The sequence below is a fragment of the Jaculus jaculus genome, chromosome 6, assembly GCF_020740685.1.
Source record: "Jaculus jaculus isolate mJacJac1 chromosome 6, mJacJac1.mat.Y.cur, whole genome shotgun sequence".
NCBI lineage: Eukaryota > Metazoa > Chordata > Mammalia > Rodentia > Dipodidae > Jaculus > Jaculus jaculus.
Genome location: NC_059107.1, coordinates 155,214,435 through 155,237,391, shown reverse-complemented (window position 1 = coordinate 155,237,391; position 22,957 = coordinate 155,214,435). Strand labels below are relative to the sequence as shown.

Sequence of the window (22,957 nt, the reverse complement as noted above, 5' to 3'; positions counted from 1 at the left end):
GGCGCTTCGGCCCATCCCCGTCGCTGGCAGCCAATCGGAGCGCTGAACGGGATGAGGGGCGGGGCCAAGACCTGGCCCGCGGCCAATGGGATTCCGAGAATACTAGCGGACCGAGCCTGGAGAAAGAAGCGGAATCGCGACCGCCACGGAGAACAGGGCAACCAATGAAGAGCCAGCCTGGTTCTTAGGCCCGCCCTCCCTCTCTGTTGGGCCAATCGCGCAGTGAGGGTTTGAAGAGAAAACGTGGAGCGAATAGCCACGCGCTTCCCAGCCAATCACAAGCTTAGGCCAGCTGGTTGCTGGGAGGGAAACGTGCGAAGGGAGAGGTCGGCTTTTGGGCGAATCTTCTTGCCCTCTGAACCTTAGACTGGGCAGTTCTGATCAAAGTCCTGAGAAAGATGTGGATGCCCTGGGCAAAGAGCTCCAGAATGCCTTTGCAGGCTCTAGAGCCTTGGTCTGGGCCAGTGGTCCTCCATGCTACCTGTGCAGTAGAGTCCTCTGGGGGAAATTAATTTTTTCTTTCTCTTTTGGTTTTTCGAGGTAGGGCCTGCCTCTCTAGTCCAGGCTGACCTGGAATTCGCTGTGTAGTCTCAGGGTGACCTGGAACTCACGGCGATTCTCCCACCTCTGCCTCCCGAGTGATGGGATTAAAGGCGTACGCCGCCACTGCCAGCTGAAACTTTTTAAAAATGTGTTATGTACATAGGTGCATAGATGATCTTAACTGTACAGTTCAATGACTTTTTTTTTTTTTTTTTTTTTTTTTAGTTGAGTAGGGTTTCACTCTAGCAAAGGCTGACCTGGAATTCATTATGTAGTCATAGGGTGGCCTCAAACTCATGGCGATCCTCCTACCCCTGCCTCCTGAGTGCTGGGATGAAAGGCGTGCGCCACTATGCCCGGCTTCAATGACTTGTTAAAAAAATTTTTTTATTAGCATTTTCCATGATTATAAAAAAATCCCATGTTAATTCCCTCCCCCCCCCACTTTCCCCTTTGAAATTCCATTCTCCATCATATTACCTCCCCATCACAATTCAATGACTTTTTAAAAAGAAATATTTGAGAGAGAGTCAGAGAGAGAAAGGCAGTTAGAGAATGGGCACACCAGGGTCTCTAGCCACCGCAAAAAGAACTCCAGACGCATGCGCCACCACGTGCATCTGGCTTCTACCCTGGGTCCGTAGGCTTCCCAGGAAAGCGCCTTAACCACTAAGCCATCTGTCCAGCCTTCCCTCATCTCTCTCTCTCCCTCTCTCTCTCTCTCCCCCCCCCCTCTCTCTCTTTGGTGTTTCGAGGTAGGGTTTTGCTCTAGCCCAGGCTGACCTGGAATTCACTATGTAGTGCTGGTATTAAAGGCGTATACCACCACACCAGGCAGAGTTCAGTGACTGTTGACAAATGCTGTTGAAAACATCAATGCATAGCAAGAACCCAGAGATCTAATTTCTGTTTTTTTTTTCTTTTTCTTCAGAGTCTTGCCTTATTTTATTTTAGTTGCTAGGGGCAGTTAGTTGCCCAGGAAAATGATAGGGTGATCCAATTACCTAATGTTAAGGTTCGGAATAGAGAACTGAGAATACAGTCTTCCTTGGGATAGCGGATTTATTTCTAGCGGTTCAGAGAGCAGGATTTTAGGAGAGGAGGGACTGGGTTTGGGAAGATGCACCCCCCTTCCACGTGGCAGCTGCTGAGCTCTGGGGACGGGTAGGAGGGGGCTCTGAAACAGATAGAGGGAGCGGGCAAGAGAGAGTGAGAGAGGAAAGGAACAGGAGAGAGATTAAAATAGAAAAGAGGGGAGACTGGAGAGATGGCTTAGCGGGTAAGGCGCTTGCCTGCGAAACCTAAGGACCCAGGTTCCATTCCCCAAAACCCACGTAAGCCAGATGCACAAGGTGGCACGTGCATCTGGAGTTCCTTCGCAGTAGAGGCCACGGTTTATTTGCCAGCCACAGGGAAGCTATTTGACCCCAGAGTAACCTGAGGCTGCAAAATAAAAACATGCCTTTGACACTCAGTTATTTTCCGTTTCTCGGTGCTCCTTTTGCATTAATGATGATCTTGGTCTGGAATGTTCTTACTTTTTCCCTTTGACCCTTTCTCCTGGATAACTCCTGAATCCTTACCTATTTCCTCCAGCAAACCTTCCTTGACTGGTCCCTTCCCCTCATCAGGCAACCCAGTTGGGCTTCCTTCCGGGGCTGAGGGTTGATTCTGATGTCCGCTGTCTACTCTCAGAAGCTCCTTGTGCAGTTGAATCAAGAGCTAGCCCCAGGGAGCAGCTTAGGGAAGGCCATGGGCAGGTCCATCCCTCTTTGGGGAGCTCACTGGGCATTTTTGTAGGCAGTTTGTGTTTGTGTGTGTGGGTACTTAACAGGAATGTCTGCTTTTGTCTTAAAAAAATTTTTTTTTTTATTTACTTATTTGCAAGCAGAGGGAGACAGAGAGGAGACAGGCAGAGAAAGAGAGAATGGGCATGCCAGGGCCTCTAGCCACTGCAAATGAACTCCAGATGCATGCACCACTTTGTTCATTCTGCTTTACGTGGGTACTGGGGAATCAAACCCAGGTTGTTAGGCTCTTCAGGCAAGCGCCTTGGCAGCTGAGCCCTCTCCCTGGCCCCTGGTTTGGTCTTAAGAACAAGATGGAAGTGGGATTGCTAGACTTCTCAGATGAGGAAACTGCGACACCAAGATTGAGCAAGCTGCCCGGGGTGGGAGGAACAAGTCCAGGCTGGCGGCCAGTCCCACTGGTTCTTCCTCCCGTTCAGGCCCAGGCTCTGCTCCCAGTGGCCCCAGTCGTCCCACAGCTGCCTCACCTGCAGGTGTTGCTGACACTCTGCTGAGAGATTTCATGGAAACTGTGTACAAAAGCAGCATGCAGCTCAAAGTGCTGAGGAGAACTTTGGGGCTTCTCACTTCCGGCCGGAAAGAGGGCAGGAAAAAATGGTAATTCTTCCCCTTTGTGAGACTGGCTTCATTTCCAGGACAGAAAATAAAACTCTCATTTGGGCAGCTGCTCCAGTTTTGTCCAAAATAATTTATTTTCCAGCCTTACAAAAATACATTGGCAAGAGAAAATAAAAATAAAAAGTCCTATAGGAACAGGCAAGCCTATCCTTCCTTCTGATGGCTCCCCGAGACCCTGCCAGAGAGTGGGGAGCGAGGTGGCGGACCCCCAAGCTCAAGGTGGAAGAGGAAAAGATCAGCAAGTGAAGGTTCTTCTGAGCCCTCCTGGCTATGGAGGCCAGCCCAGTGGGCGCTGAGGCACTCGTGGGTGAAGGCTGGAGGCCCCTGCCCCTTGGGAAAGGCAAGGGCAGTCCTGGAAGGACAAGACGGGGAGGCGAGAGGGGACACTGAGGGCCAGTCTGGGAGGAGACCCTGCTCAGTCGCTCTCTGAAGCAAGGCCCCTGGGCCGGGGCTGAGGTGGCAGAGCTGGGGGAGCGGGACGCCCAGCTCCAGCCTCAGGGACCCCCCTGTCTTCTGTGGCTGTCCCGAGGTCCCCCTGACCAGGTGTGCCCAAAGAGACTGGGTCGGGGGAGGAGGCCGGGCTGGGGGAGGCAGGTGTGCGTCGGCTCTGGCGCCGGGTGGGTTGTGGGGGAACAGGGGGCAGCGGGGGTGGCACCGTGGGAGCCCGGAGGCTGGTGCCCACTAGGCGGCGGGGCAGGGCGCGGGGAGTCACAGGGCTGCCAGGGCCAGGGGGCACAGGTGGGGCTGGAGGAGAGGAGCGGGGGCTTGAGAGCTGGGGGGGTGGCATGGTGGGCCGGGCTGGTGCTGGTCGCTTGGCTGTGGAGGAAGAAAAGGAAAGTCAGAAGGTGGCATGGCCTGGGCACATCCACAGGCGCTGTCCTGTCTCGGGCCTTTGTATTGGCTGCTCACTGTGTGCACACCCACGCAGCAGGCCCTCATCATTTGGGGGGGGGGGTCTCTACACATCTCACCTCCTCAGGACCCCCAACCATTTGAGTTACAGTAGCTCACAAGCCCCAAACATTATTCTCAAGTTTCCAGTTTTATTAGGATCTGCAACTACTATATATATCTTTTTTAAGCAGGGTCTTACTTTAGCCCAAGTTAACCTGGAACTCACTCTGCAGCCCAAACTCAAGAGATCCTTTTATCTCTGAGTGCTAGGATTAAAGGTGTGACCTGGCTCTACAACTGTCTTGGCAACATTCTGAGGGGGAGTGGTGTGTGTGTAGAGTATGTGTGATGTGGTATGTAATGTGACATGTATGCACCTGTATGCAGATGCATGCACACTGGTGCGGGCCGGAGAACACTGGGTGACCTGTTTTCACTCACCCCTCTGTTTCCTTGAGACAGACTCTCACTGAACCCTAAGCTGCTGATTTTTGGGGGGGAACAGGAACCTCTCACTCTAGAATTCTCTCTCTCACTCTTCTTTTCAAGGTAGGGTCTCAATCTAGCTCAGGCTGACCTGGAATTCACTATTGAGTCTCAGGTGACCTTGAACTCTCTGATTCTCCTAACTCTGCCTCCCACATGCTGGGATTTAAGGCATGCACCACCACGCCCAGTTTATGATTCTCTAATCTCTGCCTCCCACAGGACTGGAGTTACAGAAAGGTGTGTGGCCACACCCAGCTGCTCATGTGGGTGCTGGGGAATGACACCCCGGCCATCTGGGGCCCTCATGCTGGCATAGCGAGCCCTCCTAACTGCGGAGCCGTCTCTCCAGCCCTATCACATCCATTTTTGTCTTACCTGGTCCCTGCTTATCTCCCTCCCTAAAACACAGTCCTGGGTGTGGATCGGGTGTTGGTACTCATCTGCTGAATAAATTCCAGTTGTCACTACTTATATGTGGGTCTTGCTTGTTTCTCAAAAAAAAAAAAAAACAAAAAAAACCCAAAAACCCTAGAACTACCCTGCCCCAAATCGCAAAGATTGCACCACACAGTTGGACACTTTGTGAGCCAGCTGAGGGTCTGGGTGGAACCAGAGTTCTGGACTCTTCCTGGCTCCACAAGCAGGGATGGGGGTCTTAATGTCACACACAACCCCAAGAGCCTGCTTCATCAATGGTAAGATGGGGTGAAAGCCCCAAACTCCCAGAGCTGATGGGGCCAGCTCAGGTGGCTACTGTGACAGCATCTTCAGTGTGTGTCTCTCCTCCAGGACAGGCCCCGCCTGTAGCTGTTCCCCCAGCTCTATATGATGCCCCAGGTGGAAACTCCTATGTCCCCAGGACTGGGTGGAACCTCCCCAGCATGCCAGGCCCCACCTGGACCTCTGCTCTTTCACCTACATACACGGCTCTGGGTCAGGTTGACACGTGAATGCACCAGAGGGGCCCCAGAACAGACGTCAGGAGCCCTCCTATCTTTTCCCTCTCCCTCCTCACTCCCTCTGTGGGTATGGCCTCTGCTCTGCCCTTGGTCCCTGGGTCTCTGCACGCCCAGAGCCCTGCACATTCTCTGTGGCCCCAGCTCCTTCTCCATGAAGCCTACCAAGGTCAGGCCAATTAACATTCCACCACACAGAGAAAGACACTGAGGCTGAGATGGGTCGCATCAGCTGCCCAAGATCACAGAGCTGCAATCTGAGCCAGGAGTGCCAGGCAGGGCGGCAGAACTCAGGGTTCTAAGTAAGTCAGTGCCTGGTCTTCCAAGACAAAGAGAGCTGGGATGGCCCACCCTCCATGTCCCCCTCTCCCACAGCCACTCACTCTTGCGAGTCATGTCCTCTGCTACAGCATTTGACTCTGGGAGACTCCTGCTGACCTTGGGGGAGGCTGGCCTGGGTGGCGCTTCAGACTCTGCCCTGCCAAGGGAACAGAAAGGGCAGGGTTGGGTTTTGCCATCTCCTGGAGATCGCCTGGAATCTTGGAGTAACTACTATCTTTTGGTGATCGGGGTCCTGCCAAGACTTGCTCCCCACTGGCTGCGGCTGTATCTAGGATCTGTCCCCAGTCTGAGTCCCTCAGGAAGATGCTTCTAGTATTCAGGATTTGTGTCTACTTAGCCCATGGCTGCTGGGTGATTTTTGGGACAGTCCACGAGGGTGACCTTGTTTTTTGTTTATTTGTTTTGAAACAGGGTCTCATGTAATCCAGGCTGGACTTGAGCTTGCTATGAGGTTGAGGATGACTTTGAATTTCTTTTTCTTTTTTTATTTATTTGTGAGCAGAAAGAGAGCGAGAAAAAGGAGAGACAGAATGTGTATGCTAGGGCCTTTAGCCACTGCAAATGAACTTCAGATGCATGCGCCACTTTGAGTTTACATGGGTACTGGAGAATTGAACCTGGCTCCTTAGACTTGGTAGGTAAGCACTTTAACTGCTGAACCATCTCTCCAGCTTTTGACTTTGAATTAATTAATTTATTTTTTTTTGTTTGTTTTTTCAAGGTAGGGTCTCACTCTGGCCCAGGCTGACCAGGAATTAAGTTTGTAGACTCAGGGTGGCCTCGAACTCGTGGTGATCCTCCTACCTCTGCCTCTCGAGTGCTGGGATCGAAAGGCGTGCGCCACCACGCCCGGCCAGACTTTGGATCTCTAATCCTCCCGCCTCAGCCTCCGCCTCCCAAGTGCTTGGATTGTTACGGGTGAGGGTCACCATGCCCAGTTTATGCAGTGCTAGGGAATGGAACCCATGGCTTTGTGCATACGAGACCAGCACTCTACCAATTCAGCGACACCCCTAGCCCTGACTGTAACCTTCAGGGAACAGACTCCCAGCAGCAGGCAGTGAGCAGGAGTCCAGGTTTCCTGCAGGGCTCTCATCGGCCCCTTAATCCTTAGGGCGGCCCTTCTTTCCCATACCACTGCCAAAGACCTCTGCTCTGCCTCAGCAGAGCATGCACACAGCCTGAAAACACGGGGCACACACGGGCAGACGCATCCACTCTCCCCTATTCCCAGAAGGCAAGCCGTAAGGGCAGCGCATGTCTGGCTCCTCTGAGGAAATCTATGGTTTAGGCCACAGTGTGAGAGGCGCTGCACAATGCCTGCCTATCCCACGGAGCCCTTCCAGATTTTACAGGCCTACAAAGGAAGGTGCCTATAAATTCCAAAAGGTCCCCTCACAGTTCCCCATAACCCAGGGCCCCAAGAGTGCGGGGAGCCCCAGAAATAGCCAGATGACAAAGAAAAAAAAAAAAAACCACGTGCCTGAGGCTAACATCACTCTCTACCCACCCACCCATTCCACACTGCGGGACAAACAAGCCACCAAGGTCCTCAGAGACAGGCTGCTGTCTGTGGGACTAGGAGCAGATCAGTCACACTCCTCCACCTCACCTTTCCTTCACAGCCACTGAGGCCGGGGCTGGGCCTGGAACCGGAGCTGGCATGGACTCAGCTACAGGTGGCAGCTCTTCAGGGGCCTGCTGGCTGCTGGCCTTATCCCGGGGGGCGAAGGCTGAGAAGAGGCCTGACACGTTGAAGTTCATATCTGGAGGCGGAAGGAGAAGGTATCAAGTCCGGAGGCTTGGTCACCCTCTCTGCCCCGGCCAGGGTTAGGGGTGCCCTGCCTCTCCCTGAAAGGATGGCACCAGGCCTTGCCTCCCGACTCCCACAGGGACCTGGCAATGCCTCCAGGAAGCAGGCAAGACTGGCCTCACTTTATCGATGAGAAACTTGAGGCTCAGGCCTCATGGGGAAGTTGTGGAGCTGCCAGGGACTGAGGCAAGGGTGAAGAGGCCAGGAGCTGGGTAGGAAGGGACAGTGGGGAGGGGTGGGGACAGGAAGACAGGAGCTTCACCTCCAGGGAAGAGGGTGTCTGCATTCTGTATGAGAGCCTCGACCACACCCACCACCTGGATGGAGGACACTGAGGCTGCGTCCAGTTGCGCCTGGTCCCTGGTACAAGAAGGAAGCAAGACGAGTTAACTACTTGGCAGAGTTGTTAGTGACCCCAACTCTGTGGGGCCCTGGACTCGGCACAGCTCACAGCCTAAGTGCTGTTCACACGCTTCATTTCACTTCCTTCATCCATGACAGGCATCACTAATCAATCCCCTGTGCCTTTCCCCCACGGTTCTTGCGCAATTACCTTCAGTACATGGGACGAAATGTTTGTGTCAGTTATCTGTGGGCCAAAAAGGGGCTTCCGTATCACCATACCCTACAGTTAGTGACACATTTCCTGACTCATTACCTCATCTAATTCCTGCAGCCAAACCCTTCAGAATTTGTATCATTTCTTCCCAATGAACAGATGAAAAAGTAGAGGTCCAGGGAGCTACTAGCCAGGGCCCATGTCTGGAGGGTTGAGAGTAAAGTTAAAAGCCAGATATGGGGCTCTCAGCGCACCACAGAAGACTGCCAGCTAGGTGCCCCATCACTGCCAGCACTCAAAAGTGCCTGTCTCCAAAGCCCCGTGGGCTCCCTGGTACTTCAGGCTGCCCCTCACGGTGGCACTGGGTAAAGATGAGCTGCTTAACCTACTGCTCATGACTGCAGGTGCCACGTTGTGCCCATGACTCTCACCCTTCTTTCTCAGGAGGCCACAGCAGGTTGGGTCCCAGGACGATGGCAATGTTGCTGGGTGTCATCTTATTCACCTCCTGCTCCTCTGCCAGCCGTGCCAGAAATTTCAGCAGGTACCTGGGTGGGAGGGGAGATTGGGCAGGGCCAGGGCATGTTGGGCAACATGTGCCCACTGATGCCCTCAAGTCCTGAGAACTGCTCATTCCAGGGTTTCCAGAGCGGGACAAACACCATGAAGCACGGTGGGATTGTCAGTATATGCCACCACACCTAGCTGGGATTTGCTTATTAAAACATCTAATGTAGGGCTGGGGCAGATGGCTCACTGACTTCAGGCCCTTGCTATCTGTCAGGCCCCAGTTCAATTTCCCAGTACCTATGTAACGCCAGGTGCACAAAGTGGCACATGCATCTGGACCGTGTAGGCAAGAGGACCCGGCGCACCCATAATCCCACATTCTCTCTGCTTGCAAATAAATAAGTGAAAGGAAAAATGAGAAACCCCAAATCCATCCACTCTAGTAAAAAAGAAGGTAGGATCGGGTCATAAAAGCTGACTTGTTGGGGCCACGGCTTCGGATGTGGAGGCAGGCAGGGTCACACTCAAGCCCCATGGGGCTCTGGCGAGGTGGCCGCGGGCTCACCTGAGGTTGTTGACGTTCTCCCGGGGCAGGCGGTTACACACGTCGCGGAGGGCCTCCAGCCGGGCCCCGGGCTCCTTCAGGCTGAGTGAGAAGAGCTGTCAGCGAGCCAGCCCAGGGGTCATACCTCCTCCCCGCCCCCCTCTCTCCCACCTCCTCACCTGGCTGCTCTCATCCAGTCATCATAGAGGTCAGAGGTCATCAGGGGCCCAGGCAACTCCCGAAGGTAGGACTTGAGGGCACCTGAAGCAGGGAGCAGGGGCAGGTCAGTCAGAGGCATCCCCCAGCTCCCCCTCTTATATCCCCAGGACCTAGCTCTCTCCATGTGGAAAGAAACTTCAGCCCATATTCACATTAACATGTCCAGGCCTGATAAATTTCTTTGGGTCTTAGACCCTTTTAACGAGTGTTTAATAAGCCTGTCCCCAGAAAAATGTACATGCATTTTAGGGGGTTCATCACAGACGTGTACTAGGAAGCCCCATGTGTTCTCGGCTGTCTCATTAGTGGTGTATCAGGCTTGCTGTGCCCTGCCCCCACCTCCCGCCCAGGGCTCCCTGGCTCAGCACCTGCCACGGCATGGGGGTCAGAGCAGAACTCCTCCAGGCCGTTGGGGTCTGAGGCCATTGTCTGCTTGAGGCGCTTCAGTACCGAGGCCCCAGCGGCCAGTCGGAAGAGGCCCTAGCGTGCGAGAGGAAGCAGGTTAGGGATCACAGAAGGGTGGGCGGAGCAGGACAAGCATCCCCAGTGGCTTAGTGGGCAAAGTATATACCACAGTGTCTGTGGACCATCCCAACTCTCAAGGTCTGGAGTTCTGATCAAAAACAGGGCTGGGGTGCCGGGCGTGGTGGCGCACACCTTTAAATCCCAGCATTTGGGAGGCAGAGGTAGGAGGATCGCCATGAGTTCGAGGCCATCTTGAGACTACATAGTTAATTCCAGGTCAGCCTGGGCCAGAGACCCTACCTTGAAAAACCAAAATAAAAAGAAAGAAAAAACAGGGCTGGGAAGTGTGGAGGAGCCGGGATAAACTATAAGCTATGGGAAAACAGGTATCTGGTTAGGAGTGGAAGGGAAAGGAGGACCTCGCTGGCAATCCACTCATCTGTAGGTATTCTGAAAAAAAAAATATTTTACTGGGCTGAAGAGATGGCTCAGCAGTTAAGGTGCTTGCCTGCAAAGCCTAAGGACCCAGGTTTCATCCCCAGCATCCACATAAGCCAGATGCACAAGGTGGTACACGTGTCTAGAGTTCGTTTGCAGTGGCTGGAGGCCCTGGTGTGCCCATTCTCTTTCTCACACTCTCTATCTCTCTGCTTGCAAATAAATGAATAAAATATTTAAATATTTTATTTACCTCCTCGTGTGACCCTAGGCACATTTACCTCTTCACCTCTGTCTCCCTGTTGCAAAGCAGAGCCAATGAAAGCATTGTCCCAGGGTCACTGGGACCATTAAGTAGAGCAAGGAGCAAGGACTGCACAGTGCCTGTGGCATGTTATCTGGTCCCCACAAGTGCCATTAATAAAAGGCGGAGTCAAAGCCGGGCGTGGTGGCGCACTCCTTTAATCCCAGCACTTGGGAGGCAGAGGTAGGAGGATCGACGTGAGTTCGAGGCCACCCTGAGACTACATAGTGAATTCCAGGTCAGCCTGGGCTAAAGCGAGACCCTACCTCCAAAAAAAAAAAAAAGAGGCAGAGTCAGTTCAATGATGGGAGGCTGTATCTCCACCCCAGGGAAGTGAACTACAGGTATCTGGGCAGGGTGGCACAGGACCCCATTGCTCCCACCCTGGTTGCTACGGGGTCCCACCTCCTCCTGCATGCCCTCTGACAGCAGCATCAGGACACAGGCCTCGATGGGTAGGGCAATGTCTCGGCCCAGCTCTTGAAGGTGGGTTTCCAGCGATACCCCATACACCCTGGAGAAGGGGGTGGCTGTCATCAAGGGGGAGAGGTCTGTGGAGATGAGACACATGAGTGGCCCAAGGTCACCTTGCTCCAGACAGTCTCAGGCCAGGGGCAGACAGGGCACCCCCAGGGGTCTACCTTCCACCTTGCTTCTGGGATACTCGCGGAACCCGAATCTGCCGCTACAACTGCCCCTTGAAGGCTCCAGTCGCTAGTCCCACACCTTCATGCCATCCTCCTCGCGGAAGCCCGAGCCCTCCCTCTCTCCACACAGACTTAACCCTGCTCTCTTCTGCTCCTGCTCTGAACTCATGCCCGGCTCCCTACTGCCTTCCAGGACGAGGCGCAAGCTGCTGACCAAGCTCTGAGGAGGGTGGGCTCAGGGATGTGAAGTTGTCCCGCCAGTGTCCCCACCTGCTTGGCCATGGTTGTCCCTCAGCTCAGCCAGTGCTGTATCCAGCGAGCTCAGTGAGCGGCGATGGTAATCAGCCTGAATCTCCAGGAGCTGTGGGGGCAAAGGGACACCCCAGGGGAAAGTGGAAGAAACCAAGGCCTTCCTCAGAGTCTTTGGAACAAATGCCCCACCATCTTACAGGGGCCCAGCGGCCCCCTCTCCCGCTGGCATCCACCCTGAGCTCCCGATGGCTGCAGGCAGATGTGGACTCACATGAATGAAGTAGTTAGCATATGAGTCCTCCTTGGTAGCGAAGTGGTACAGGTCGGCTAAATATTCATCCTTGGGGACAGAGAGGAGAGCTTACACCAGGAGAGGCTGGGGGTTTGGTGAGGAAACTGAGGCCCAGAGGGAATGGCAACCTGTCCTGTCCATGGCTGTACCGTATGGAGGGTCCCAGCCAGCTGCCTCACGCAGTCAAGGTCTGCATTTGGGGCCTGTCCACAGGACCCTCTTGAACTCTGGGGTATCTTTTTTTTGTTTTGTTTTTTTGAGATAGGGTCTCACTCTAGTCCAAACTGACCTGGAATTCACTATTTTATTCCCCGGATGGCCTTGAACTCACAGAGATCCTCCTACCTTGGCCTTCCAAGTGCTGGGATTAAAGACTTCTTAACAGGGTTTTTATTCACCCTTCATTCACTCCCTCAGCAAACAACACTCATTCATTGGCTCCCAGAAATCATTCATTCTTAAAAAAAAAAAAAAAATCATCCACTCACTCTACAAAGACAAATACAATCAATTACTCTGCAAACACACTGAGCACCCTGTGAACAGACCCTGCCCTGCTTTCCAGAAGTTATGCACGTGTTATGGGCAGCAGACTTTCTTGGGTAAGAGCCAAGTGTCCAGATTCCGGTTCCTCACTGCCTGGATTCAAAGCCCAGCATTGCTCCGGGCAGGTCATGTCCCCTCTCTGAACTTCAGTTTCCTCATTTGCAAAACGGAGATGATTCCCCACACCTCCACACATCAGAGGGGTCCCAGTGACCTCACCTTGCACTGTTCAACCTTCCTCTTTAGCTCCTCCTCCTCCTCCTTCAGTGTCTCTACCTTGTTGGCTGTGGTGGTGTGGCTGTAACTGCTTGGGCCGCTGCCCAGGCCTTGACTGCTGCCCGAGTTCTTGGCTGCCTGGCTAAGCCTGCGGACGATCCCAGGGTAGGGTGGTCATTGTCCTTGTTGCATGGTCAGAGGCAGTGTCCCCTCCATACCTTGATCACAGGGGTCTCTAGGATTTACAGACATGCTAACAGGAAAATCCCCTGGGCTTCCTCCTAGCCTGAGCCAGAGTGCTCTGGGGCTCCACCTGGTGGTGGGCATGGTGGCCACAACAACCCAGCTTCAAGGAGCCCTGGTGCCATCCAGGGATCTTGGAGACTTTGGGGTCATCAGAATGGGCACAAGTATTCCATGTGGTTCTGGGACCCACCTGCCCTTGAGGGTGTTCCAGTCAGATACCAGTTTCTGAAGGCTCTTCTTGTGTTTGAGGATGGCTGGCAGCTCCTCCTAGGGGAAGGCAAGGGGGGGTTCGGGAGGCTGTGGGGAGAGGAGGAAGGAGGGACAGGAGGCTGGGGGCGTGCGCTGAGGGGCAGAGTCACCTCGCTCAGCCTGCTGAGCGGCTGCAGGACATCCCTCTCCAGGCTCATCTCAAACTCTGCCAGGATGCGAGCCAGCTGGTTCTGGATGGCGCAGCTCATCTCCAAGGCCTTCCTGTGGACAGAGGACCCAGCGGGCCCAGGCTCTGGCGGCCCCTCACCATCATCTGGAAACTCTCCTCCCCTCCCCATCACTTCCTGACTATCCCAGGCCCGGCGCCCTCACTGTCTTGGACCTCCCTCCCAGCCCTGACCACGTCCCAGTACCCTCAGGTGAGGGCCAGGCTCTGTGTAGACTCACCCCATGCTGGAATCAGGGTCCAGCTCCTTGAAGCTCTCGGCCATTGTGGTGGACAGAGCCATGAGAGGAAGTTTCTTCTGCAGGGAGGGTGTGCGAGGGGTCCTCAGTCTACCTTCCCTGCTCCCCACCTGAGCCCTGAGCACCTGGCAAACCTCTAGTTCAGGGGAGGAGGGAACCCAGCCGGGCCACATGTGAGTGTGGAAACAGGACAAGACAGGGAGCGGGATTATCTTCCACCTGGGGGCCCCCTTCCCCCAACCCCAGAAGTCACTTGACTGGGTAGAAAGCAATGATCAAGTCCCAAGGATGATCAGGAAAGTAGCATGCAGAGAGGCAAGGATTGGCCCCAGGTCACATCATTGAAGTCAAAAAAGAAGGCACGAGGGCCCTGCACGGATCTCTCTGGCTCCTTCCCAGCCCTAGGTCATAAGATGATCTGGCCACCACTGAGCTCAAGGCCTCCACGGCCCCCTTTGGCCCCACTGATTTTTAAACATTTCCACTCCCACCTGAAATTATGGAAAGCACTACCTTTGAGATCAGAGAGACTGGTGGTGGGGGGGTGTCAAACCTCACTTTTGTCACTTGCTAGTTCTGTGACCTTGAGTGAGTAAGTTTAGGCCTTGGTTTCCTATTATACACCAGCGCCTCCTGCAAGGGCTGTTGCCAGCATTCAGGGAGACAATGCATTAGCGATCTTAGCAACAGACTGGCAGGAGTCCTTCAATACACGCTGTCTGTTGAATAACAGTGAGCCGCGCAGTTCAGCTCATACGGTGCTCTGCCCACTTAGAGGGCCTGCTGCGAGTGTTGATTGGCAGAGTATAGGTGACGGCGAAGGGAGCCAAGCCCCGACCCGGATTCCCCCGCTGTCCAGATCCCTCCTCCCCGGGACCACTCACCACCCGTTTGTCCATGTCAGCCCCACTCTGGCCCTGCAGACAGGCCTGCAGACGTTTGTGGACATTGTGCGCTGCTCGCTTGGCAGGCTCCAGCCGCTGCTCCACCTGGGAAGGGTGTTCAATAATTGTAGAGCCCTAACCCTAACCCTAACTCTAGAAAATAAAAAAAGAACAGGAAGAAGAAGGAAAAAAAAAAAAAAAGAATTGCAGATTGGCAGGGGGTGGTCCTCCCTCCTCCCCAGCATGAACAATCTTCTCAGCCCTCCTGGGGCCTCCCTGGCCAGCAGTGTGGGGAATGACTCAACAGGGCCCCCAGCTGATGTCCCTGCCTGCCAGTCTCTGGGGCGGACAGCCTGCACAGGCCTGCCTCCTGGCCCTGCCCGCCCAGGCACGTACCTGCAATAGGTCCTCACTCAGGAACTCGGCAGTCTCTGGGGTGCTGCAGGGGGAAGGGGGCTTTTACTGAGCCTGCCTGAGTTACGAAGTCCCTTGTCCCCTGCCTCTGTGCATAGCACCTGGACCCCCACGTGGTTCCAAATGCCCCTTCCTCCTGCCCTGGGTGGCCCTTCGGCTTTCAGTCAGAGCACATTCCACCGGGCGGGAAGCGGATACATGCTTGCTCCCGCGTCCACCCAGGACTGTGTCCTGAGAAAGGGTGCACCCATGAGACCCAAGGTCCAAGCCTCTCTTCTCTGCATCCCCCAAACAGTCGGCCTGCTCTGGGAAGAGGAGGCCTAGACTGGCCCACAGGACGGGAGGTGTGGAAGCTGGACTCCTAGGCTGTCAGGCACATGGACTCTGGGCTGCAGCTATGGCAAGGGATGGGCGGGTCTTGGGACTCTGAGGCCCAGAGCAAGGTGGCTTGGCTGCCTATGCACACACAGGCAACAGTGCCAGTGTGGGACTAGAACAGGTTTCTGCACACCCGGTCTCTCCCTGGGGCCCAAAGAATGGGGAACTCCCAGATTGGGGAAGAGGAGCAGCAGGCCCTAGGAAGAGCCCCAAATTTCCACCTCCTATTGCTCCCCCAGTTCAAGGGCTGGGCGGGGGTTCAGAATCCAGAGACCTGGGGATGTTTCTACCTGAGTCTGGGAAAAGCAGAAGTACGACTGAGAAACCGGAGGCCCCAAAGCTGGGGGAGGGTACGGACACTCGGGGCATGGCAAGCCCCTCCTCCCCAGGCCAGGACGCAGTCAGTCCCCTCCCCTCCCCACGCCAAGTCCAGGGTCTTAATCGGCCCCGCTCCTCTCCCAGCCAGCCATCGGAGGTGGTTAACTGTTCCCATTGTCCAGAGCGGACAAGTGAGGCCTGGGAAGGCAGTTCACTCGGAGGTTCGTGGAAGGAAGAGGCGGCTGGCGTTCTCGGTCAGGGTGAATTCTGCCTTCTGCAGTCCTTTCAACCAAGACTTAGGGGGTGTACCCTTGTCCCCCAAAAGCCAGCTGTGCTTGCACGACTGGGACGAGGAAGCGAGGGCTGAGCTCTGGAGGACACACGAGAGCGGCTGTCCAGCTGTGTCCACCCCCCTCCCAACCCCTCCGCCCGGCCCCCACTCTTCTGCGCCCCCTTCCGTCCTGCGGGGATGGAAGGGGGTGACACTCACCGTCCCAGGCTGCCCGAATGGGCCAGCTGCCGCATGCGGTGCAATTGCCTCTTCATCATCTTGGGGCCGGGCTGGGGGCCGAGAGGTCAGGATCTGGGTGTGTGTGTGGGGGGGTCGAGGCCCGCAGCCCCCGGCCCAGCCGGTTTCCCCTCGCCGCTGCGCCCCGGATGGGTGGGCGGCGCGCTCGCTTCCTGGGCCGCCGCAGCCGCTCTCCTCCCCCGCTCACGACTCCGCCCCCGGCCCCCAGGTCACTCCTTCTCCAAGTTTGGCTTCCAGCTCTCTCGCGACTTCCGGGGCCCCCGCCGACACTCCCCCCCCAACCCCCAGGTCGCCCCACGAGTGTCCGTCGGTCTGTCCGACTTGCTGCAGGCAGTCCCCCAGCCGGGGAGTGGACTCCGCCCCCCCCCGCGCCCCGCCCCGCCCCGCCGTGGTGGCGGGAAGCAGGTAAGCGGCTCCTGCCACCACCCTCCCGCCGCCGCCGCCGCCGCCGCCGGGGCATAAACAACCTTTGCTCCTCTCTTAAAGGGGAAAGAGGACTCCAAGTCTAGAACAGACCTCACCAGGATAGCTCTCGGGGTCCTGGGTGTGCGCAGAGCCACGGGGGTGCTGACCCGAGATTCCTTCCTCTAGAGGACACCCCCCCATACACACACACACACACACACCCCAAACCATCTGGAGCTAGCTAGAGGCCATTCTGCACACACCCGCCCCTAACCCAGACCAGCCTGGGAGCTCTGGCTTTCTGAGACCGCTAGTGGCTGTCGTGAACCCTGGAGCCAGTCCCCGAAACTCTGCATTCAGTGTCCAGTGGCCCGAGGGGACAGCCGTACTGGTTCTGTCCATTGAGACAAGACGACCCCACCTCCTGCTTGCACCTCCAGCTCCGAGTGACTTACTGTCCCCGTTCCCCCCCCTTTAAGGGTCTTCAGCTTAGACCCGGTCTTCGCATTACTCCAGGTAAATGTCCCTAATCTCTGCCCTTTCTTCTTAGAAGGCGGTGATGTGGGTGCGTCTCTGAACCCCCAAACTCAAGTAGGTGTTCCCCCCCTTTGGCGCTCCGTTGAAAACCAAGCTAGGCATACAGTGGGTGCTTCATAAATGCTAGTTAATACAAGGCAAAAAAAAGGCTGTGGGCAACAGAAAATGGTCCTATCCATGCCGGTCCCAGTGGCGGGCCAGGGACCTCGGGGGTGGGGCTTCAGGAAACCCCACCCCCTGACTGCGCTGCTGTGTTCCGGGCTGGGTACTTCTCAGACCTTTGGCCCCAGACATCATCTTCCCTGTACCTATCCCAGGACCTGGCACCTAGTGAACTCTAACTGGAAGCTGGCAGCCCCTCCACTCCCTGACCAAGAGGTTCCACTGAGGCTGGGAGGAAGTGCTGCTAGGGCTCCAGCATCGTGGCCAGGAGCCCCCCTAAGTAGAATCCTGGCCCTGTGGTTGGAAGATGAGGAGATGCAGTCTACCTCCCCACCTCCCTTTTCTTCACGGGAAGGCTGCTGGGGAGGGGTGTAGAATCGGGCGTAGAACTGACCTTTTAAAATGCGATGCTCCAATATCTGGGTTCTGTTCTTGGCCTTCCCCTTCCCCACCTGCTAGGTCCTAGGACATTCGTGTGGCTAGTTTTTCCTATCTCTGCGATGGGCACCATCTTCTGGGTACAGCCTTGGGAAACTGAAGATTCTCAAGACAGCAGCTGACCCCAGATGTCACCCTCCTGCCGGTAGGAGGGTCTCTAAAGTCCACGGTGTTTCTATCCTCCAGCAAAGATCACCACACTGGGCCTGGGCGGTCCTGGGGGAAGGTCTGGCATATACCTTGTCCCTCTTGGGCGTGTCTAGGCCCAAGCCCTAGCTCTGGTTTGTGGAGGGGACAGTCCGCCTGGGCTGTAACCGCCTCTGTAGAAACCACCGGAGAATCTATCAGGCCACCCAAGCTTTCACCCAAGCTCTAGGCTCCCCTGAAGCCAGGCCTTAGGGACTTCTGGGTTTGACTGGGTGGGGCTGCTGTACTTTTTGGCAGGATGATTGTGTAGTGAAGGCTCTCCCTTGTCACATTTGGATGTTGAGTCATACAAGGTTGCAATCCCCAAAGATTGGATCATCAGCTGTTTTAATCAGAGACTTATAAACTCAGTCATTTCGATAAGTGAATGCTGGGACCATGGCGCCTTTTCTTTTTTTTTTTTTTTTTGGAGTTCTGAGAATTGAACTTGGGCTAGTCTCACCTCTTTTTCTCCTTTTTAATTTTTTTTTTTTTTTTTTTTTTTGAGAGGCAGGGTCTCAATTGCCCAGGCTGGTCTTGAACTTGGGATCTTTCTGTGTCCCTGGTAGCAGGAATCACCGGCCTGCACCAGGCAGTGTTCAATGGATCACAGCTTTTTCAGAGGTCACCAGCCAACCCCTCCCAAGGCTCTTCCTAAAACAAGAGACCTGTTGACTTGGGTGGTGCCCCACCAGGCTGGCTCAGCTCCCGGAGAGGACCTGGTCTTGCTAGTGCTGAGTCCTCTGGGGCCCAGCATATGTGGGACTCATGCTGACTTGGATGGCAGGTGAACACTTGTCTGTAACCAAAAGACGGCAGGAACAGAGCCGAGAGGTGTGGGTAGAGCTGACTGACCCGCCCAGCTCATTCTTTGAGGGCTTGCCAGCTGGGGAGCATGGCTACTCCTATACCCTTGACTAAATATGAGTCCTCCTCTATTTGGGGAAGGTCGTCCTCTTCGACCGAGTGCATAGCTTCAGGAGGGACGCACATGGAGCAATGAGGGAGGAAGGGGACACTTGCCTAGTCAGCCAGATCAGCCAAATCAACCCTGGCCGATCAATGGGGTGACAGATGTCGCATCCAGCTTGCCCTCACATTCCCAGCTCATTCTTCATGGACACACTCGCTGAATGAATTTAGAGATAGCTCACTCTTCAGCCTCAGCCATCACAACTTAATCTCATTACAATTAATGTGTAAAATGTCTCAAAAGTACCCGCGCTGTTTCCTGATATCATCATTCAGCCACCAAGTTAGTAATGAAATGAGCTGGGCGTGGTGGCGCACGTCTTTAATCCCAGCACTCAGGAGGCAGAGGTAGGAGGATCACCGTGAGTTTGAGGCCACCCTGAGACTCCATAGTGCATTCCAGGTCAGCCTGGGCTACAGTGAGACCCTTCCTCAAAAAACCAAAAAAAAAAAAAAAAAAAAAAGAGCCTTTACCCCCACTCCTGCCTCAGTTGCCCCCGAAGACAAGATATCTGGCTGCTTTGGGACAGTGGGACTTACTGGTATGTCACTGACTTAGCTCATCCTCCCCTGGATGGTTTAGTGGTTAAAGTGCTTGCCTGCAAAGCCAAATGACCCAGGTTCAATTCCCCAGGACCCACGTTAGCCAGATGCACAAGGGAGAGCACACATCTGGGGTTCATTTACAGTGGCTGGAGGCCCTAGTGCGCCCATTCATTTTCTCTCTCCCTCTCTCTCTGTCAAATAAATAAATACATACAAATAAAGTATTTTAAAAAATTGGGCTGGGCATGGTGGTGCATGCCTTTAATCCTAGCAGTTGGGAGGCAGAGGTAGGTGGATCACTGTGAGTTCGAGGCCACCCTGAGACTACATTGTAAATTCCAGGTCTGCTTGGACTAGAGTGAGACCCTACCTCAAAAAAGAAACCCAAAAGAAGTATATTTTGGGGGTTGGAGAGATGGCTTAGTGGTTAAGGCACTTGCCTGCAAAGCCTAAGGATCCATGTTTGACTCCCCAGATCCCATGTAAGCCAGACACACAAGGTAACACATGTGCAAGGCTGCACATGCTCATATAGTGGTGCATGCATCTGGAGTTCAACTGCAGTGGCTGGAGGCCCTGACACACCCATTCTCTCCCTCCCTCCCTCTCGTAAAAATATTAAATATGAAAGAGGCAGATAGAAAATGGGCACGCCAGGGCCTCTAGCCACTGCAAATGAACTCCAGATGCATGCACCACCTTGTGCATGGCTTATGTGGGTACTGGGGAATCGAACCTGGGTCCTTAGGCTTTACAGGCAAGAACCTTAACCACTAAGCCATTTCTCCAGCCCCAGGTTTATCTTTAATCCTCTTTTTTAAAATATTTATTTATTTTTTAATTTTTATTTATTTGAAAGAGACAGAGCGAGAGAAAGGGAATTGAGCCTCGAACCTGGGTCCTTAGGCTCCACAGGCAAATGCTTAACTGCTAAGCCATCTCTCTAGTCCCTATTTTTATTTATTTGAGAGAGAAATGGGGGGGGGAGGGGAAAAAATGGGCACGCCAGGGCCTCCAGCCACTGAAGATGGCTCCAGATGTGTGTGCCTCCTTGTGCATCTGGCTGATGTGGGTCCTTTGGCTTTGCAGGCAAATGCCTTAACCGCTAAGCCATCTCTGAAGCCCTATTATTACTTTTTTAAAAATATGTATTAAGCCGAGTGTGGTGGCACACACCTTTAATTCCAGCACTTGAGAGGCAGAGGTAGGTAGATCACCGAGAGTTTGAGGCCACTCTGAGAGTGAATTGACTTTAGAGTGAATTCCAGGTCAGCCTGGGCTAGAGAAAAACCCTACCACAAAAAAGCCAAAAAAAAAAAAAAAAAAAAAAAAACCCTCCAAAAATTATTTACTCAGAAGCATAGAGAGATTGAGTGCAGAGAAGCAGAGAGAATGGGTGCTTCAGGGTCTCCAGCTGCTGCAAACCAATTTCATATGCATGTGCCACTTTGTGCATCTGGCTTTTTTTGGGGAATTGAACCCAGGCCTTTAGGCTTTGTAAACAAGTGCCCTTAACCACTGAGCCATCTCTCCAGCACTGATCCTATTTTAAAGACTGAGGCTCCCATCTCAGGGCCCTTAGCTGGCTAAATGGTAGAGACCAGGATAGCAGGCGAGCGTAAGGTGTGGGCATCACAGCTGCTGCCCTTCTGTGCGCATTGGACCGCTGGCCCTCACTCCAGCCTTCACTGTGGTCACTTCCAGGGGCCCGGTGGCCTTTGCACAAATTTGCCTGTAGTCTCTGTTAGTTTATGTGGCATATGGTGCTGCAGCCTGAGCAGGATGTGGGCAAAGCAGCCAGTTGCCAGGCTGGAGTGCGGAGGAGGCCGTCAGCATCATCGTTCCACCTGAGACACGCTGGTGTGTGGCCACACTGATGCTGCCCTTTGTGTGGATGTTTCTACCAGGGCAGCCAGGCACAAGCGTGCTTTCTGAGTTTTTAGTAACTTCCTAGCTCTCTTCCCCAACCTCCCCCCCCATCCATCAAAGGCCTTTCCAGGAACCCTGGGGTGTGGCTGAGGCATGAGGACTGCTCTAGCCCCCAGGGAATGTGTACCCTTGACCCAGCTCCCAAGGGCAGCAGACTAGAGAGTGGCCGGAAAGGGTGGGCTCAGGCGGCCTGCGGTCACGGCGGTACCTCCTCTGGACACTGCTGGTCCAGCCTCAGCTCCCACTGCAGGTGCTTTGGCCCTCACTGAACCTCAGCTTCCCGTTCTCACGGGGCACTCTGAGGACTCACCAGGACCCTGCAGGCAGCAGGTCCAGCAGTATGCCAGGCCAAGTGGCTCCCATCGGCTTGCCCTGCTGGGCCTGTGCCCAAGCCAGAGGCCTGCAGAGCCTGGGGGGGGGGGAAGGGTGCCATGAGCGCCTTGGGCCAGCAGGGGCCTCTCCATCACCCTTGGCCTTGGCCAATGGTTGAGCACAATGTGCTGTGGTTACTCAACAATGAACTGTGGCTCTGGCCAAGCTCACAGAAGTGGAAGTGTGGCTTTGAGGCCTGGGAAGTCCCGCTTGTCTGGTGTAGTGGTGGAAGCCATCCTTCAAGAGACAGAGAAGACACTTCCAGGGCACCTGTGGCACCTCGTGCCTCCCTTCCCCCAAGAGCACTATGCTGGGCTCCAGGCTCCCCAAGTTCCTGCCAGCCTGTGAACTCTGGGAAAGGCCACGCTAGGCACCGGATGGCTCAGGAAGCATGGGCAAGACAGTGGGGTGATGGACTAGGACAAAGAAGGAGGGTGCATGAGATTAAAGGGATCCCTGATCCTGTGACAACCTGGGCAGTTGGCCCAGATTCCTCAGAGGGCCTTCATTGGCTTCACAAGGTCCCTATAGCCTTTTTGAATAAGGAACCTAGAGGCTAGAAAGGGAAGCATTACTTAGTCATACAGCAAGCCAGTGACTCTGGCCTCACGGCTCCTTACCAACCCTCAACCCTTTCAGAGGCCAGGAACAAGAATTTGCTGGTCACATGACCCTGAAGCCCCAGTTGGGCACTCCAGTCCCCTCCAAGTGGACATGCCTTCAGGAAAGTCCTCGTTTGAGGAAAAGGGGCCTGAAAAAGACACTAGCTGCCTCCAGAGAGGTGCCATCACTCAAGCTGGGGGCAAGAAGGCTCCTGTGGGGCTAGCACCTCTTGTCCGTTTGGCGGTATGGTCCATACTGAGGTGTGAGGATGCGGACACATGGGATTAGGGAAGGAGGGGCTCATCTGGGAAGCCACCCAGCAAGCTCCAGTGGTGTAGGTAGAGACTTCAGCCAAGCTCAGGGAGACAGTGAGTGCGTTCTCAGGTTGGGGCCTTCCTGCCTGTCACAGTGCAGATGGTCAGAGGAGCAAGGGTAGGAGGCCTGCTCCCCGACTTGTCTGTGCAGGTGTCGGGCCCCTCATTCAGCACCCCACTGGTGGGCTGTCCTAGCTGCATGGCCTCTGTGCCCTGCCCAGGCCTGAGCCTCCTGCTCAGAGCGCAATGGTAGGCCCAGCTCAGCTTCTGGTTCTGAGCGAGGCCTGACAAAGCTGTTGGTAGGGCCCTGCTCCCCGTGCAGGAGCTGGGTAGGAGGACCTGCCGCTCACAGCAGGAGGAAGCTGTGAGCGTCCAGGGCCTACCCTTGGCTCCTGCAGCAGCTGGGGCTCCCGGCGCCCCTCACTTCCAGCGGGGATGGCTCTGGGCCCCTGGTGATTCAGCAGCTACCCGCCCCTATGCAGGGCCTCTTCTACCACAGGCCTGGGAAATGGGGGCAGAAGTCTACAAGGTGGTCCCCAGGCCCTCTGACTCCTGGACCCTCCCTCCTCCCCAAACCTCAACAAGAAGAGCTGG

At 54.9% G+C, this 22,957-nt stretch overlaps 1 protein-coding gene across 2 annotated transcripts; it reads right to left on the bottom strand.

Annotated features, from left to right (window-relative positions):
• Positions 1–3,242: 3,242 nt before the first annotated feature.
• Sh3bp1 (SH3 domain binding protein 1) lies at positions 3,243–16,043 on the bottom strand. Of its 2 annotated transcripts, none has more exons than XM_004650291.2 (18): positions 15,861–16,043; positions 14,657–14,699; positions 14,261–14,365; positions 13,359–13,435; positions 13,061–13,172; positions 12,892–12,968; positions 12,459–12,603; positions 11,673–11,741; positions 11,420–11,510; positions 10,908–11,053; positions 9,664–9,775; positions 9,256–9,337; positions 9,098–9,178; positions 8,454–8,570; positions 7,726–7,823; positions 7,263–7,416; positions 5,692–5,786; positions 3,243–3,785 (listed from the first exon to the last, which is right to left on the bottom strand). In XM_004650291.2, exons 1-18 carry the CDS (start codon positions 15,917–15,919, stop codon positions 3,385–3,387), a joined length of 2,064 nt encoding a protein of 687 aa, XP_004650348.2. In that variant the 5' UTR covers positions 15,920–16,043; the 3' UTR covers positions 3,243–3,384. The 2 variants fall into 2 exon arrangements, with proteins under 2 accessions (XP_004650348.2, XP_045009440.1); XM_045153505.1 differs by having other exon boundaries at positions 14,261–14,413; positions 15,861–15,951.
• Positions 16,044–22,957: the final 6,914 nt, after the last annotated feature.